Genomic DNA, 17,121 nt, shown 5'->3' on the forward strand with positions numbered 1-17,121 from the left:
AGCTGTGGTGTAGGTCACAGACATGGCTCAGATCTGGCGTTGCTGTGGTGTAGGCCGGCAGCAACAGCTCCGATTCGACCCCTAGCCTGGGAACCTCCTTATGCCACAGGTGCGGTCCTAAAAACAAAAAAAAAAAAAAAAGAAAGACAGAGTTCCCATCATGGTGCAGTGGTTAACGAACATGACTAGGAACCATGAGGTTGTAGGTTCGATCCCTGGCCTCCCTCAGTGGGTTAAGGATCTGGTGTTGCTATGAGCTGTGGTGTAGGTCGCAGATGCAGCTCAGATCCTGCATTGCTGTGGCTCTGGAATAGGCCGGTGGCTACAGCTCCAATTAGACCCCTAGCCTGGGAATCTCCACATGCTGCGAGTGCGGCCCTAGAAAAGACCAAAAAAAAAAAGAAAAGAAAAAAAAAAACTGCAAAAAACACAAACACATGGAGATAAACAACATGCTACTAAACAATCAATGGATCACTGAGGAAATCAAAGAGGAAATTTAAAAATACCGAGAAGCAAATGACAACAAAGATACAACACTCCAAAACCTACATGATGCAGCAAAAGCAGTTCTAAGAGGGAAGTTTATGAACAATACAAGCCTACCTCAGGAAACAAGAAAAAGCTCAAATAAACACCCTAACTTTACACCTTAAGCAACTAGAGAGAGAAGAACAGACAAAACCCAAAATTAGCAGAAGGAAAGAAATCATAAAAATCAGAGCAGAAATAAATGAAATAGAAACAACAACAACAAAAAGAAAAGATCAATGAAAGTAAAAGCTGGTTCTTTGAAAAGATCAACAAAATTGATAAATCCTTAGCCGTATTCACCAAGAAAAAAAGAGAGAGGACACAAATTAATAAAATTAGAAATGGGGGAATTCCCACTGTGGCACAGTGGAAATGAATCTGACTAATAACCACGAGGTTGTGGGTTCGATCCCTGGCTTCGATCAGTGGGTTAAGGATCTGGCATTGCTGTAAGCTGTGGTGTAGGTGGCAGACGTGGCTGGGATCCTGTATTACTGTGGCTGTGGTATGGTGTAGGCCAGCAGCTGTAAGCTCCCATTGGACCCCTTGCCTGGGAACTTCCATTCAGCTGAAGTTAGAACAGGGAGTTCCTGTTGTGGCTCAGTGGTTAACAAACCTGGTTAGTATCCATGAGGATGTGGGTGGGTTCGATCCCTGGCCTTGTTCAGTGGGTTAAGGATCCAGCATTGTCATGAGCTGTGGTGTTGCTGATGGACACAGCTCAGATCTAGCATTGCTGTGGCTGTGGCATAGGCCGGCAGCTACAGCTCCAATTAGGCTCCTGGCCTGGAAACTTCAATATTCCAACAAAAAAAAAAAAAGGAAATTACAACAGACATCACAGAAACACAAACGATCAAAAGAGACTACTACAAGCAACTATATGACAAGTAAAATGGACAACCTAGAAGAAATGGACAAATTCTTAAAGAAGTACAATTTTCAAAGACTAAACCAAAATGAAATAGAAAAGATGAATGGATCAATCACAAGTACTGAAATTGAAACTGTGATTAAAAAACTTCCAACAGGAGCTCCTGCCATGGCACAGTGGTTAACAAATCCGACTAGGAACCATGAGGTTGCAAAGGGTTCGATCCCTGGCCTTGCTCAGTGGGTTAAGGACCCGGCATTGCCATGAGCTGTGGTGTAGGTGGCAGACGCAGCTCGGATCCCGCGTTGCTGTGGCTCTGGCATAGGCTAGTGGCTATAGCTCCGATTGGACCCCTAGCCTGGGAACCTCCATACGCTGCGGGAGCGGCCCTAGAAAAGGCAACAAAAAACAAAAACAAAAACAAAAAATTCCAACAAACAGAAGTCCAGGACCATATGGCTTCACAGGTGAATTCTACCAAACATTTAGAGAAGAGCTAACACCTATTCTTCTGAAACTATTCCAAAAATTTGTAGAGGAAGGAACATTCCCAAATGCATTCTACAAGGCTATCATCAGCCTGATAGCAAAACCAGACAAAGATACCACAAAAAAATTACAGGCCAATATCACAGATGAAATACATGCAAAAACTCTCAACAAAATTCTAGCAAACCAAATCCAGCAAGATCAAGAGGGATTTATCCCAGTGATACAAGGGTTTTCCAATATCCAAAAATCAGTCAGTGTGATACACCACATTAACAAACTGAAGAACAAAAACCATATGATCCTTTCAATAGCTATACAGAAAAAGATTTTGACAAAATCCAGCACCCATTTCTGATAAAAACCCTCCAGAAAGTGGGCATAGAGGGAAAATACCTCAACATAACAAACGCCATATATGACAAACCCACAGCTAACATCATTCTTAATGGTGAAAAGCTGAAAGAATTCCTTCTAAGATCACAGACAAGACAAGGATGTCCACTCTTGCCACTACCATTCAACATAGTTTTGGAAGTCCTACCCACGGCAATCAGAGAAGAAAAAGAAATAAAAGGAATCTAAACAGGAAAAGAAGAAGTAAAATCATCACTGTTTGCAGATGTTATGATACTATACCTAAAAAATCCTAAAGATGCTACCAGAAAACTGTTAGAGCTCATCAATGAATCTGCAAAGTTGCAGGATACAAAATTAATACACAGAAATTGACTGCATTTCTATATACCAACAATGAAAGATCAGAAATAGAAATTAGGGAAACAATCCCATTTACCATCAAATCAAAAAGAATAAAATGCCTAGAATAAACCTACCTAAAGAGACAAAAGACCTGTACTCTGAAAACTAAGATGCTGATCAAAGAAATCAAAGATGACACAAACAGATGGAAAGATATACCATGCTCTTGGATTGAAAGAATCAATACTGTCAAAATGACTATATTGCCCAAGGCAGTCTACAGATTCAATGCACTCCCTATCAAATCACCAATGGCATTTTTCACAGAACTAGAACAAAATATTTTAAAGTTTGTTTGGAAGCACTAAAGACCCAGAATAGACAGAGCCATCCTGAGAATGAAAAATGTAGCTGGAGGAATCAGGCTCCCTGACTTCAGACTATACTACAAAGCTACAGTCATCAAGACAGTATGGTACTAGCACAAAAACAGAAATATAGATCCATGGAACAGCATAGAAAGCCCAGAATTAAACCTATGCATCTATAGTCAACTAATCTATGACAAAGGAGGCAAGAATATACAGTGGATAAAAGACAGTCCCTTCAACATGTGGTGCTGGGAAAACTGGACAGCTACATGTAAAAGAATGAAATTGGATCACTTCCTAACACCATACACTAAAATAAACTTAAAATGGATTAAAGACCATTTAAAGACCTAAATATAAGACTGGATACTATAAAACTCTTAGAGGAAAACAGGTGGAACACTCTGTCATAAACCAGAGAAATATCTTTTCAGACCCACCTCCTAGAGTGATGACAGTAAAAACAAAAATAAACAAATGGGATCTGATTAAACTTAAAATTTTTTGTACAACAAAGGAAAGCCTAAATGAAATGAAAAGACAACCCACAGAATGGGAGAAAATATTTGCAAATGAAGCAACTGACAAGGGATTAATCTCCAAAATATACAAATACCTTCTGAAGCTCAACACCAAAAAACAAATAAACAAACACACACACACATCAAAAAATGGGCAGACGTAAACAGACAATTCTCCAAAGACGACATGCAGATGGCCAAAAAACACATGAAAAGATGTTCTACATCACTAATTATCAGAGAAATGCAAATCAAAACCACTATGAGGTTCCACCTTACACCAGCCAGAATGGCCATCATCAAAAAGTCTACAAACAATAAATGCAGGAGAGGGTGTGGAGAAAAGGGAACCCTCTTAAACTGTTGGTGGGAATGTAAATTGGTACAACCACTATGGAAAACAGTATGGAGGTTCCTCAAAAAACTAAAAATAGGAGTTCCCGTCGTGGCTCAGTGGTTAACGAATCCGACTAGGAACCATGAGGTTGTGGGTTTGATCCCTGGCCTTGCTCAGTGGGTTAAGGATCTGGCATCGCCGTGAGCTGTTGTGTAGGTCGCAGACGAGGCTCAGATCCTGCGTTGCTGTGGCTCTGGCTCTGGCGTAGGCCAGCAGCTACACCTCCAATTAGACCCCTAGCCTGGGATCCTCCACTCCATATGCCATGGGAGCAGCCCTAGAAGAAAAAGACAAAACAAAACAAAACAAAACTAAAAATAGGATTACCATTTGATCCAGCAATCCCACTCTGGGCATCTATCCACAGAAAACCATAATTCAAAAAGATACATTCATTACTATGGAGTTCCCGTCGTGGCGCAGTGGTTAATGAATCTGACTAGGAACCATGAGGTTGCGGGTTCGACCCCTGCCCTTGCTCAGTGGGTCAAGGTTCCAGCGTTGCCGTGAGCTGTGGTGTAGGTCGCAGACGTGGCTCGGATCCTGCACTGCTGTGGCTCTGGCGTAGGCTGGTGGCTACAGCTCCGATTCGACCCCTAGCCCGGGAACCTCCATATGCCACAGGAGCGGCCCAAGAAATGGCAAAAAGACAAAAAAAAAAAAAAAAAAAAAGATACATTACTCTAATGTTCATTGCAGCACTATATACAATAGCCAAGACATGGAAACAACCTAAATGTCCATCAACAGAGGAGCGGATCAAGAAGATATGGTACACATACACAATGGAATATTACTCAGCCCTAAAAAGGAATGAAAGATTCTAGCACTGTTAGCTTGTGATCTAGATGTTCCCACTAAGCCCATGTAAAAGAAGCATGAGCGTCCTTCTCTAACGTCTACAATGAAGGGAGCTGTGGGCAAACTGTCCTACTAAGGAATCATTTAGTTTGAGGCCTTTTTAGCCCATCCCCCTTATGGTACTTTTGCACTCTCCTGTGTATCCTCTTCTGCCACAAATGAATGTGTGCAAGTCATACTTTGCAGGTTTCATTAATAAAGCAATAGGGACATTTATAATGAATAAACTTTTTCAAAATTCACGCCCCCTCATGCCTGAGGGAACCCTCTTGCGTGAAGTGACTTACACCTTTTGGAACCCAGTGACCCCCTCTAATTGGCTGTGACTAAACCACCAAGATGGCAAGACGGGAGCAGCCTGTTGGCCAGTGGTCTTTTCACGGCACTTTCCAGTCTCCCCACCAGGGTCAACGACGTTGATCTGGATGGTCCGAGGGACCTGCAACATCGCAGGCTCCCCTTGAGGGACCTGTTTCTGAAATTGTAATTAATTCAAGTCTGGTTGGAAAAAATTTAATTCTTTTTTTGGCCATGCCCAAGGCATGAAGAAATTCCTGGGCCAGGGAGTTCCCTTTGTGATGCAGCAGAAACGAATTCCAATAGGAACCATGAGGTTGCGGGTTCAATCCCTGGGCTCGCTCAGTGGGTTAAGGATCCAGCGTTGCCATGAGCTGTGGTGTAGGTCGCAGATGCAGCTTGGATCTGGTGTTGCTTCAGCTGTGGTGTAGGCTGGCAGCAGTAGCTTCAATTAGACCCCTAGCCGGGGAACCTCCCTATGCCGTGGGTGTGGCCCTACAATGCAAAAAAAAAAAAAAAAAAGAAAGAAAAAAATAAGATTCCTGGGCCAGGGACTGACCCTCAGCCACAGTAGTGAGTGACCTGTGCCATGGCAGTGACAATACCGAATCTTTAACCACTAGGCCATCAGGGAACTCCCGAAACCATTTAAAACAAAAACAAAAACAAAAACAAAACCTCACTGGTCTATGTAATCCTTTTTTTTTTCATAAAATATTATCTGAGAGTAGGAAGTCATAGCATTAGAAATAAACTCCTGTCACTGGTTCAGCCTCTACTCCAACCTGAAATCTGATAACCATGGATCATTCTGCTCTTGCCAGAGGCCTGCTAACTTTTCATTATTTCTAAGTTGAACATCTATCTGATTTCATAAAGAAGTTGAGGAAAGACTTCAAAATGAATTCCATTACAGGAATTAAAAATTACATAATACATGTATTCCTTGATCAACCAGTGAACAGAGTTTTTCCGCATGCCATGGCTGTGATGACAGACAATAATGCTCATATGTCAGAGTAATAGTTTTAATAATTGTGACTCATCTCTGAGTCCTCACTATGTGCTGCCAGTACTGTGGTAATAAGCATTTACATGTCTTACTACCCGCAGTCCTCTCAGCAACCTGCAGGTTGTTGGTATCGCCCCCTTTCAGATGTGATGCTCAGCTGTCTTGTCACTTGCTCGAGCTACACAGCATGTGCTTGTAAAGAAAACGACCTGAGTCCTGTACTAAAGCCATGCTTTTCCCTGACTCTTCACAACCACCATGTTCAAAACGTTTCTGACTCCAGATCTGGGAGAAGAGGGTTTCTATACCAAGCAATCCTCTGTGACACCAGCTGCGTGTCCTAGAATTTTACTCAGTTCTGACACCACCTGGAGACAGTGTCATCACCCACGGATTAAGGGCTCAGGCCCCTAACTGCCCCACTGCAGATGCCAGGTCACCCACAACTTCTGTCTGACTTGACTACAAATTGGAGGTTCTCAGGACGTCCTCTCCCTTGGATTTTGATGATTTGCTACAACAGCTCACAGACCTCAGGAAAACACTTTGGCTTACCAGCTTATTACACGAGACAAAACAGTCAGAAGGCGACATACAAAGGGTGAGGCTGGGGAGAGCACCAAGGTGCTGGGGCTCACCTCCCTCCCATCGCATGGATGTGTTCACTAACCCAGAAGCTCTCTAACCTTGGCCTTTGAGGATCTTTGCGAAGGCTTTATCACAAGGCATCTCTAGACCCTCTCATCTCTCTAGAGAATATAAAGGGTAGGGCTGAAAAGTCCCAAGCTTCTAATCATGCTTGGTCTTTCTGGTGACTGGCCCCCATCCAGGAGCCCATCGAGAGCTTCAGAATGAAAGACTCCTATCACCCAGGAAATTCCAAAGGATTTAGGGCCTCTGGGCCAGGAACTGGGGTCAAAGACCAAATATCAGAACAAAAGATCCTCCTAGTGCTCTTATCTCGAAGGAAACTACCAGAGTTTTAGGAGCTCTGTGCCTAGAACCAGGGTCAGAGACCAGGACATGTATTTCCCATTACCTGCCAGTGCTGGAGAAGGGCTTTGCACCGAGGCCTATGATTCCAAAGCCAGGGGCCTCAGGACAGTGGTGGCTGCCTGGTCACTGGTCCACGCCTTTGGGTCACCCCACTGCGCTGCAGTAATTCATCACTCTCTCCTCACTCATCAGCACTCATAATCCATCAAAACCCTTCTGGATTTCCTCAGAGGGGCCTGTCTGCCAGCCCACCGGCAGGCACATTCCTGGTCCTCCCTTCCCCCAGACGTACCCATGATCCTGCGGATGGGGTTGTCGGGACTGGCCACAGCCTGGATCTGGCCCTTGAGCACGGCCTCCTTGTCCGGGGTGAGGGGACTGAACCCACACTGGGAAAGGCAGCTGCTCACCTCCAGGCAGACCTTCTCCCCAACGGCAGTGAGGGCGTCCTCCAGATGGAAGGAGCTTGAGAAGAGAAGGGGAGGCCGGAGAGAAGGGACCCATGAACAAAATGCACATGCTCCCGCTCCCCAGCCCCAACCTCTAAGACTGTGACCACGCAAATCAAGGGACTTCCTCTCCTCTCGACCTCTCGACTATAAAGAATAGTGGGAAAGGGAAGGCTCAGATTATAGCAGGAGCTACGACCCCGCTCCTTGCTACCATCTGTGAGGGGAAATAAGCCTGCAATGAGGTAGGACTATCTTGAATAGCTCTGGAGCAATACACAGGAAACCAGAAATTTGGTAGCCTTGGGAAAGAGTGGCAGAGTTACTTTTCATTGGATACCCCTTTGTCCCTTTTGGCTTTTGAAACTACTTTCAAAAGATAAATAAAATTGAAATCTAGGAGTTCCCATTGTGGCTCAGTGGTAACAAACCCAACTAGTATCCATAAGGACATGAGTTTGATCCCTGGCCTCACTCAGTGGGTTAAGGATCCAGTGTTGCCATGAGCTACAGTACAGGCCACAGACATGGCTCAGATATGGAGCTGCTGTGGCTGTGGTGTAGGCCAGTAGCTGTAGCTCTGATTTGATGCCTAGACTGTGAACTTCCATATGCTACAGGTACGGCGCTAAAAAGGAAAAAAAAAAAAATCTAGTAAGTTAAAATTAGCACCTTAATTTCTGGGGCTCCTAGGCTCTCCTAGAATCTCTGTGGGGAACCCTCATGCTAGTGAGTGTTCTATGATGAAGGCAATTGGCTTTGTCCTGATCTAGAGCTCAGTACAGTAGGATGAGTGGGAGCAAAAGTGCGTGCAAACGTGCGAGCCCCAGACTCACTACAGGAGCCAGGGTGGACATGGCAAGGCTGGCCAGGGAAGCATTGGAGAGGGCCCCCCTCCTCAGTCCTATTGGAGGGGGGCCTGGGTGACAGCTCAAGGCTACACCTGTGCCAGGGCCTCAGGCCAGGCCTTGCCTCAGCTAACATCCTGCAGGCCTGAGTCAAGACCGCTAAACCCCAGGTCACAACACACGCCCCTTGTGGCACCGAACACACTCACACTTTGAGCAAACTCGGCACTCAATTCCTCCACTTTGTAAGGAGGAGAATGTTTGAGAATGTTCCACTTGAAGAATCTTCTGAGTTGGACTTTGTCAGATACAGGTTTACTTAGAACCATTCAAAAATATTCTATATGCTGGAAACCACATAAATCACCCAATCTGATTTCACTGCAGGAGGAGGTAGAGCAGCTGTCCTCACTCAAGTGTGGATTAGTGCTGGTTGATAAATAATCCATTTATACCCAGCACAGAATGTCCAGGAGGAATGTGCAAAGGGCAGAAACTTTCATCACATTCACGTAACTCTGGGAGGAACACAGCTTGTTTCTTATTTGACCTTTCTTTAGGGCTGCGTTGACCACACTGTTGGTTGTTTGTGAAAGTAATTCACCGGGTAGCAACAAGCAGTTGAGCAAGTTTCGCTTTGTGAAGTTTTTATTTTGATTACCTGTGTGTCCAAGTAGGCACTAAGTCACCATGGAAGATGAATTTCTTACTATGCGTCCTGGTCACAAACACTTGAAAGTCACTGTCCTAGAGCCCTGCCAATCAACCTGAGTTGACTCTAACTATGACCCCACGGCCGTGAATAAATTCTGCAGGGGTGAAGAGCGCTAGACAGCCAAGTTTCCTCAGTCTCAGGAGAGTGGACCGGGTCCTGCCTTACACTGGAGACCCCTGTTCCAGTCTGTTCCTTGCCGCCTTCTGCCTCCCACCACCCACTGAAGGTCCAGCCACAGCACTTGGTCACTTACGGCTGATGCATATCCGTGAGCAGAATCTTCACAATCATCTTAAGTTTCTCAGCAAAGTCAGCCCGGCTGGAAATTCCTGGGGCTGCCATGCTGAACGTGACCAGCAACACGGCCCCCAGGACAGTCAGCTGTTCCAGCTGAAGCTGCAGCTCTTGAAAGCGAGAACGATCCATCAAAACTGTCTGCAATGATCCAAAGGAGACATACAGATGGCCAAACAACGCATGAAAAGGAGTTCCCGTCGTGGCACAGTGGTTAACGAATCTGACTAGGAACCATGAGGTTGCAGGTTTGATCCCTGGCCTTGCTCAGTGGGTTAAGGATCTGGCGTTGCCATGAGCTGTGGTGTAGGCTGCAGACGAGGCTTGGATCCGGCATTGCTGTGGCTCTGGCATAGGCTGTCCGCTACAGCTCCGATTCGACCCCTAGCCTGGGAACCTCCATATGCTGCGGGAGTGGCCCAAGAAATAGCAAAAAAAAAAAAAAAAAAAAAAAAAAAAAAGGCGCATGAAAAGATGCTCAATGTCACTAATTACTGGAGAAATGCAAATCAAAACTACTGTGAAGTACCACCTTACACTAGCTAGAATAGCTATCATCAAAAAGTCTACAAACAATCAATGCTGAGAGGGTGTGGAGAAAAGGGAACCCTATTACACTGTTGGTGGGAATGTAATTGGTGCAACCACTGTGGAGAACAGTACAGAGATTCCTCAAAAAACTTAAAGCAGAACTACCATATGATCTAGCGATCCCACTCCTGGGCATCTATCCAGAGACAACCATATTTTGAAGACACGTGTACTCCAATGTTCATTGCAGCACTATATACAATAGCCAAGACGTGGAAGCAACCTAAATGTCCACTGACAGAGGAATGGATAAAGAAGGTGTGTGTTTGTGTGTGTGGAGCTCTTGAAGTATCACGTGCACGACAGAATATCACTCAGCCATAAAAAAGAATGAAATAATGCCATCTGCAGCAACATGGATGAACCTAGGAATTATTATACTAAGTGACGTTAGACAGTGAAAGACAACCATATCACTTATATGCAGAATCTTAAAAAAAAAAAAAAAGGATACAAATGAACTTATTTGCAAAACAGAAACAGACTCACAGACTTTGAAAAACTTATGGTTACCAAAGGGGACAGGCAGCAGGCAGGGATGGGGGATGGACTTGGGGTTTGGGATTAGCATATGCACACTGAGGTATATGGAATGACTGGCCAACGGGGATCTGCTGTGTAGCACAGGGATCTCTCCCCAATAGATATCTGTGATAATCTATGTGGGAAAAAAGTCTGAATGAGAATGAATATGTGTCTATGTGTAACTGAATCACTCTGCTGTACAGCAGAAATTATCACAACCTTTTGGATCAACTATACGTCAATAAAACTTTTAAAAAATGGGGCAAAAACTGTTTGCAAAGAATAAAAGAGAAGTCATCCTGGAGTTCCTGCTGTGGCACAGTAAATCAAGAATTCACTGCAGCATCTTGGGTCACTGTGGAGGCAAGGATTAAAGGATCTGGCGTTGCCACAGGTGCAATGTAGGCTGTAGCTTTGGCTCAGATTCAATCCCTGGGCCAGAAACTTCTATATGCCATGGTGTGGTCATAACATTTAAAAAAAAAAAAAAAAAAAAGTCAGACGAAGAGCGAGGTCATCTCTGAGCTGTAGTTCAAGCTGTGGCCAGCAGAGGGCAGTGGGGCCGCAGCTCCCACACAGACCTGTGAAGTTCCCCTCTGGAGTTTCTGGTCCTTTCCCAGCCAACCATAAGGGAGTCATGTGTGAATTCTCCTTTCATCATAGAGCCCCTCCTCCCTTAGAATGGCTTCAGGAAAACATGAGACAGACTGGGTTTAAGTGCAGACTCTGTCATTTAATAACAGCATAACCTCATGCATGTTTTTTTCAATTCTCTGAGCCGTATGCCAAAGGGGGATTCCTACTTCACAGGGCTGTTTTAAAGATGAAAAAAGGACAATGTATATTAAGTAGCTGGCTGAGCCAGCACTCAATAAATACAAGTTACATCATTAGACGGGAAAAGAATAATGACGTACAGAGTGAGGATGCGACCCATCCCAGTTTTCCCAGGAGTGTCCTGGTTTAAAAACTGAAACTCCAAGTCCTGTGTTTACCCCTTTCCCACTCCTGGGCAAACCAGACAGCCAGCCACACTTTTCAGGGCATGGGAAAAAAGGAGGGGAGAAATGCACTTATTCACCTCAGTATCCCCCTCAGTATCCAGCACAAAGGAGGCTCTTAAGAACTGGTGAGTAGAGAAAGAGAAAAACAAACATTTAAGTAGGAAAAATAGGAATGACAGATAATGACCCAGAAGCACCTGCAAAGCAGTCAGTGAATGAATTGCCATGATGGTGTCTCTGTGTTATAGACAGCCCTGGTCCTGCCAGGCCAAAGTCCCCCGTGTGGGGTGAGGAAAAGGGCATTGAAAAGGCTGAAGAGGTATGACTTCTCATCAGTTTTTACAGGTTAATCAACTTTAAGGACCAGTCTTGCTATAAGAAACTGATACAGAGTACCCTTCATGGATCAGCAGTAATGAACCCAACTAGTATCCATGAGGATGTGGGTTTGATCCCTGGCCTCATTTGGTGGGTTAAGAATCCCATGTTGCTATGAGCTGTGGTGTAGGTCACAGACACAGCTTGGATCTGGGGCTGCTGTGGCGTAGGAAGGCAGCTGCAGCTCTGACTAGACCCCTAGCCTGGGAAATTCCATATGCCACAAGTGCGGCCCTAAGACAAGACAAAAAAAAAAGAGAGAAGAAAAAAGAAACGAATACACCAAATCAAGACATTAACAATGTGGGGCCTTAGCCCAGGATTCTCCCCAAGAAGTACAAACTACCTTTGAAGGCTGAGATTCCTCTATTGTTAAATAGACAGGCTTCACCAGTCTCTCTCCTAACTCCACTGTGTTACATGCCAAGATCCTTGCTTTGCAACCTCCCAGTACCGGGTAGTACTTGGGTTTAGGATGCAAAAGATTTCCAAGGATCATTCTGACAGTAGACATCTGACCCCAGTGAAGACACCATGTATCCCAGAGCTATTTTTTAAGAGAAATGTCAGGCTGACATGTCACTATTCAGGAAGAAGTCTCCTCACCCCCACTTCCACACCCTCTTTAGAGCCTCCTCTGGCACAAAACAGGGAAGTCAGAAGCAAGAGGTGAAACCTTAGGCTCACGTATTGAAAGGAAAAATAAGGAACTTAGATGAGAAAGAAATTTAGAGAAGTAATAGGATCTGAGGCTAGAAATAAGAAATCCCAGTGCCCTCAAAAAAGAAGGGGGAGTCTAGACGCCAAACCAGCTATTTGCTGGGGAAACCCCTTGTTAGTCACTTCCTGCTGTGAGAAGTATTTATGTGAAAAGCATACTAAGGAAAAAATATTGCTCCACATGGAAGGGGAAGATGTTCCTTTGGATAAAGCTGAAAAGCAACATCACTGTTCAAGTTTTCATCAAGATGAGTAAGAACAGGACAGAAGTTCAGCAGCTGAAACTGGAAGCCCCATTCACTGCTGGTGGACGGTCAAATAAGGCAGCCACTTTGGAAAAAAGACTGGCAGCTCCTCAGAGTGTTACACTTAATAGTTAACCCATGACGCGGCAATTCTAATCCTAGGTACATACCCAAAAGAACTGGGAACACAGGGCCACACAAAACCTTGTACACAAATATTCAGAGCAGCGCAATTCACAATAGTCCTAAAGTGGAAACAGCTCAAGTGTCCATCAACTGATGAATGGATAAAGCACAATGTGGTAGAGCCATACAACAGAGTGTTATTCAGCCTTAAAAAGAAACATCAACAACAACAGGGATGAACCTTGAAGAGATTACAGGAAGTGAAATAAGGAAGACAAAAGGACACAAGTACTGACTGATTTAATTCTTATGAGGTGCCCAGAGGCATCAAACTCAGAAACAGGAAACAGAGGTTGCCACGAGCTGGGGGTGGGGAGGGAGGAACGAGGAGTTAAGTGTTTAAAGGATAGAATTTCAATTTGTGAAGATAGAAAAGTTCTGTACATGGGTGGTGGGGATGGCTGCACAGCAATGTCAGTGTACTTAATGCCACTGCAACTGTACATTTAAAAATGGTAAGTTCTGAGTTCCTGTTGTGGCTCAGTGGTAAGGAACCCACCTAGTATCTATCTATGAGGACATGGGTTCAATCCCTGGCTCAGGGGGTTAAGGATCAAGGGTTGCCGTGAGCTGGGGTGAAGGTTGCAGTCGAGGCTCTGATTTGGCGTTGCTGTGGCTGTGGGGTAGGCCAACAGCTACAGCTCTGATTTGACCCCTAGCCGGGAAACCTCCAATATCCCTTGGGTGTGGCCCTAAAAAGACAATAAAATAAAATAAAAAAATAAATAAAATAAAAATGGTTTTATGTTACATATATTTCATCACAATTAAAACAACACTTTAAAAAAAGGGAATGAAGTACTGATACATGCTACAACAGATGAACTTTATGCTTAGAAGAAGCCAGACACAAAAGGCCAATATTCCATGATTCCGTTTACACGAAAAGTCCAGAACAGGACAAATGCACAGAGACAGAAAGTAGATGAATGGCTGCCAAGGTGGTGGTGGGGGGGTGGGGTGCGGGGAGAGGTGGTGACTGCTAATGGGTACAGGGTTTCTTTTTGGGGTGAAGAAAACATTCTGATATTAAATACAGTTCATGGCCACACAATTCTGTGAATATACTCAAAACCAATGAATTGTACAACTTTAAAAAGAAAAATTTTCTGGTATGTGAACTGTGACAAAGCTTACTTTTTAAAGGTTCAGCAGCGCAAAAAGAAAGGAGCAGTCAAACTGCTCTGGAGCACCTACTTCAGGGAAAAGTCTGTGCAGGTGGTCCCACTTCAGAAGCTTCAGGTACGCATAATTCTGGACCGCAGCAGGGTCTGGCCTGGGACTGGCCTCAGAGCCAGCCGCCCCTCCCCCAGCTGGCAGGGCATTTCTATACCTCTGATTCATGAGGTCATCTGCGGCTTCTTCCAGCCACTGAGTGACAAAGTCCAGGGAATCTGTGAAAAGGAAGGCTTTGAATATTACTGGAAGGCTCCCAGAGGGACGCTTCCCAGGGTAACTTCAGGGAAGTTCTTCCTGGAAATGTGGTCAAGTATACAGCATGGACTTTGGAATCAAACAGACCTTGGTTCAAATCACAGGACTACCAATTACTAGTTGGGTGACCTTAGATTTCTGTCTGACTATCGAGATCCTTTATTTTTTTTTTAGGGCTGCACCCACAGAATATGGAAGTTCCCAGGCTAGGGGTTGAATTGGAGCTACAACTGCCGGCCTACACCACAGCCACAGCAACTCGGGATCTGAGCTGTGTCTTCAACCTACACCACAGCTTGAGACAACGCCAGATCCTTAACCTACTTAGCAAGGCCAGGGATCAAACCCACATCCTCATGGATACTAGTCAAGTTTGTTACTGCTGAGCCATGATGGGAACTCCAAGATTCTTTTGTTTTTTAAATTACTCAATGAATTGTATTACACTTATAGTTGTACAATGATCATCACAACCAAATTTTATAGCATTTCCATCCCAAACTCTCTGTGCATCTCCCCATCCGATCCTTCAAGATTCTTAATATAGGAGTTCCTGTTGTGGTACAGCGGAAACAAATCCAACTAATAACCAAGAGGTTGCGGTTTTGATCTCTGGCCTCGATCAGTAGGTTAAGGATCTGGCGTTGCCGTGAGCTGTGGTGTAGGTCGCAGATGCAGCTCAGATCTGGCATTGCTATGGTTCTGGTGTAGGCTGGCAGCTGTAGCTTCGATTAGACACCTAGCCTGGGAACCTCCGTATGCTGTGGGTGTGGCCCTAAAAAGCAAAAAATAAAAAATAAAAAAATAAAAAAAATAAAGATTCTTAATATAAAGAAATGTCCACCACCGCCTCACGGGCTGTGGTGAGGATTAACCATGGTGAATGTGGAGCACGTGGCCGGGCTGTACCACCTTGGATGTTCAACAGACTTTCACACTCCTCTCTCGCACCCTAACCTCTCATGCATGACATGTGGCTGGAAGCTGGGATAACTCCAGCTCACTGAGATGCAAAAACTCTTGCCCAGAGACAGATGGGGTTAAGACACTGGCTAGAGTTTCCCAGTGTAAACCATCTTCCTCACTGAAGATGAGGTGTACCCATCTAGATCTTACTTTTGCCTCAATTTGTTTTAATTCAGCCTTGTGGGGGCTAAGTTCTATCATGTGTCTGACATGGACTGTGCAGCATTTGCAGCACCATGGAGGGAATCTCAGCTGTCTTTCATCCTCCATCCTTTCTATACTCTTCTTTTTTTCTTTTCTTTTTTTCTCTTTAATTATAGTTGATTTACAATGTTGTGATCCCTACTCTTTTAAGCTGAGTAATACACTGGGGATTCTGAGGGACACAAGAGAAGATGATGAGGTTTTTGTACACATTGTCTGAGCAAAAACTCCCTGACAGGACATGGAGTGACCTGCAGCCCTGCCAATGGAAGCCACCTTACAACCAAGTGGATAGCCAAGGGTATGGCTGGGGCCTTCACTGCTGCTGCAGGACACACCTCTGGCTCTGCCCACATGCTGATCATGCTGAGCTCTTGGTTCTGAGCTTCGCTCTCCCTTTAGCCTCTGCTGACAGCATTCTGTAGGCCATCAGCTCAGCAGCCTTGGCTTTCAGGTTCCGAGTGATGTGCATTAGCCTCTGTTCAGCTCAGGGACTGGGCCCACTGCCGGCACCTGGCACTCCCACTCCAGCTTGTCAGCCTATAAAACTGCAACCCTGATGTCTCCTGAGGGGTAGTAGCATGCTTGTGGGAAAGGGAGCTAGAGTGGTCATCAATTCTGATCAGAAATATCTCAAAACCCATTCCCAAATCTGTAAAATGGGGTTACAATATAGTGCCTACCTCATAGGCTTCCTGTGAGGTCGTATATGGCAAGAGCCTGGTACATAGTAACACTAACCAATCATCTGCTAGTTCTGCTAGTTCTGCTCCTTCTACTCTGCTCCTCGACTCTCCCTGGCCCTCAGGGCCATCTCGACTTCTCTGCTTGGGCTGGATAAACAACTGCTCAGGGCACTGAACTGACTATTCTGGTCAGGCTACACAATCTACCCGGAGACTGCCATTTACATCTAGTAACCCGCAAAATTAGAGGCTAAACGGAACACATAATAAATTGGAAGACAGCGATGCACTCAGAACATCAGCTGCCAATGCAGAGACCAAAAAAAGCACCCTAGAAATGCAACATAGTTTGGATTTTAAGTTCTCTCTTTCCTGCAATCATCTGAGAGGTTCATAAAACTAAGACTTTTTCTGGGTCTGAAACCAGAAGATTTATGTACACAGAACAGAAGCAAAGTGAAATTTCTTGATGTACCTCATTGGGAGGAGTTTGAAAAGTGAGTTACACAGTGGTGAGAAACTCGTCATGTTTTTAAAATCAAGACCAATTATACAATTTACCCCAAACTGGTGATTTCATTAAAAACCCACTTAATTTAAGACTTCCTCATTCTTGGAGCTCCTGTCATGGTTCAGTGGTCAGAGAATCTGACTAGGAACCACGTGGTTGCGGGTTTGATCCCTGGCCTTGCTCAGTGGGTTAAGGATCCGGCGTTGCCGTGAGCTGTGGTATAGGTCACAGACACGACTTGGATCCCGTGTTGCTGTGGCTCTGGCATAGGCTGGTGGCTACAGCTCTGATTGGACCCCTAGCCTGGGAAC

General features: G+C 44.8%; 1 protein-coding gene across 7 annotated transcripts in view; it reads right to left on the bottom strand.

Moving 5' to 3' along the window:
- The window catches only part of TCP11L1 (t-complex 11 like 1), a 47,395-nt gene that overhangs the window by 6,654 nt on the left and 23,620 nt on the right, over window positions 1-17,121 (bottom strand). For 6 of the 7 annotated variants that reach the window (XM_021083207.2, XM_021083208.2, XM_085011512.1 and 3 more), the window contains 3 exons: window positions 14,207-14,403; window positions 9,320-9,501; window positions 7,347-7,519 (listed from right to left, as the gene is read on the bottom strand). In XM_021083207.2, coding sequence (XP_020938866.1) covers window positions 7,347-7,519; window positions 9,320-9,501; window positions 14,207-14,403 — 552 coding nt within the window. Of the gene's footprint in view, window positions 1-7,346; window positions 8,398-8,458; window positions 9,502-14,206; window positions 14,404-17,121 lie in introns of those variants that run through there. The other variant, XR_014837091.1, reaches the window with a different exon arrangement.

The sequence above is a fragment of the Sus scrofa genome, chromosome 2 (assembly GCF_054392235.1).
Source record: "Sus scrofa isolate SSC_HxYL_T2T_F1_AM1 chromosome 2, Sscrofa_HxYL_maternal_Yorkshire_Landrace_v2.0, whole genome shotgun sequence".
Classification (NCBI taxonomy): Eukaryota; Metazoa; Chordata; class Mammalia; order Artiodactyla; family Suidae; genus Sus; species Sus scrofa.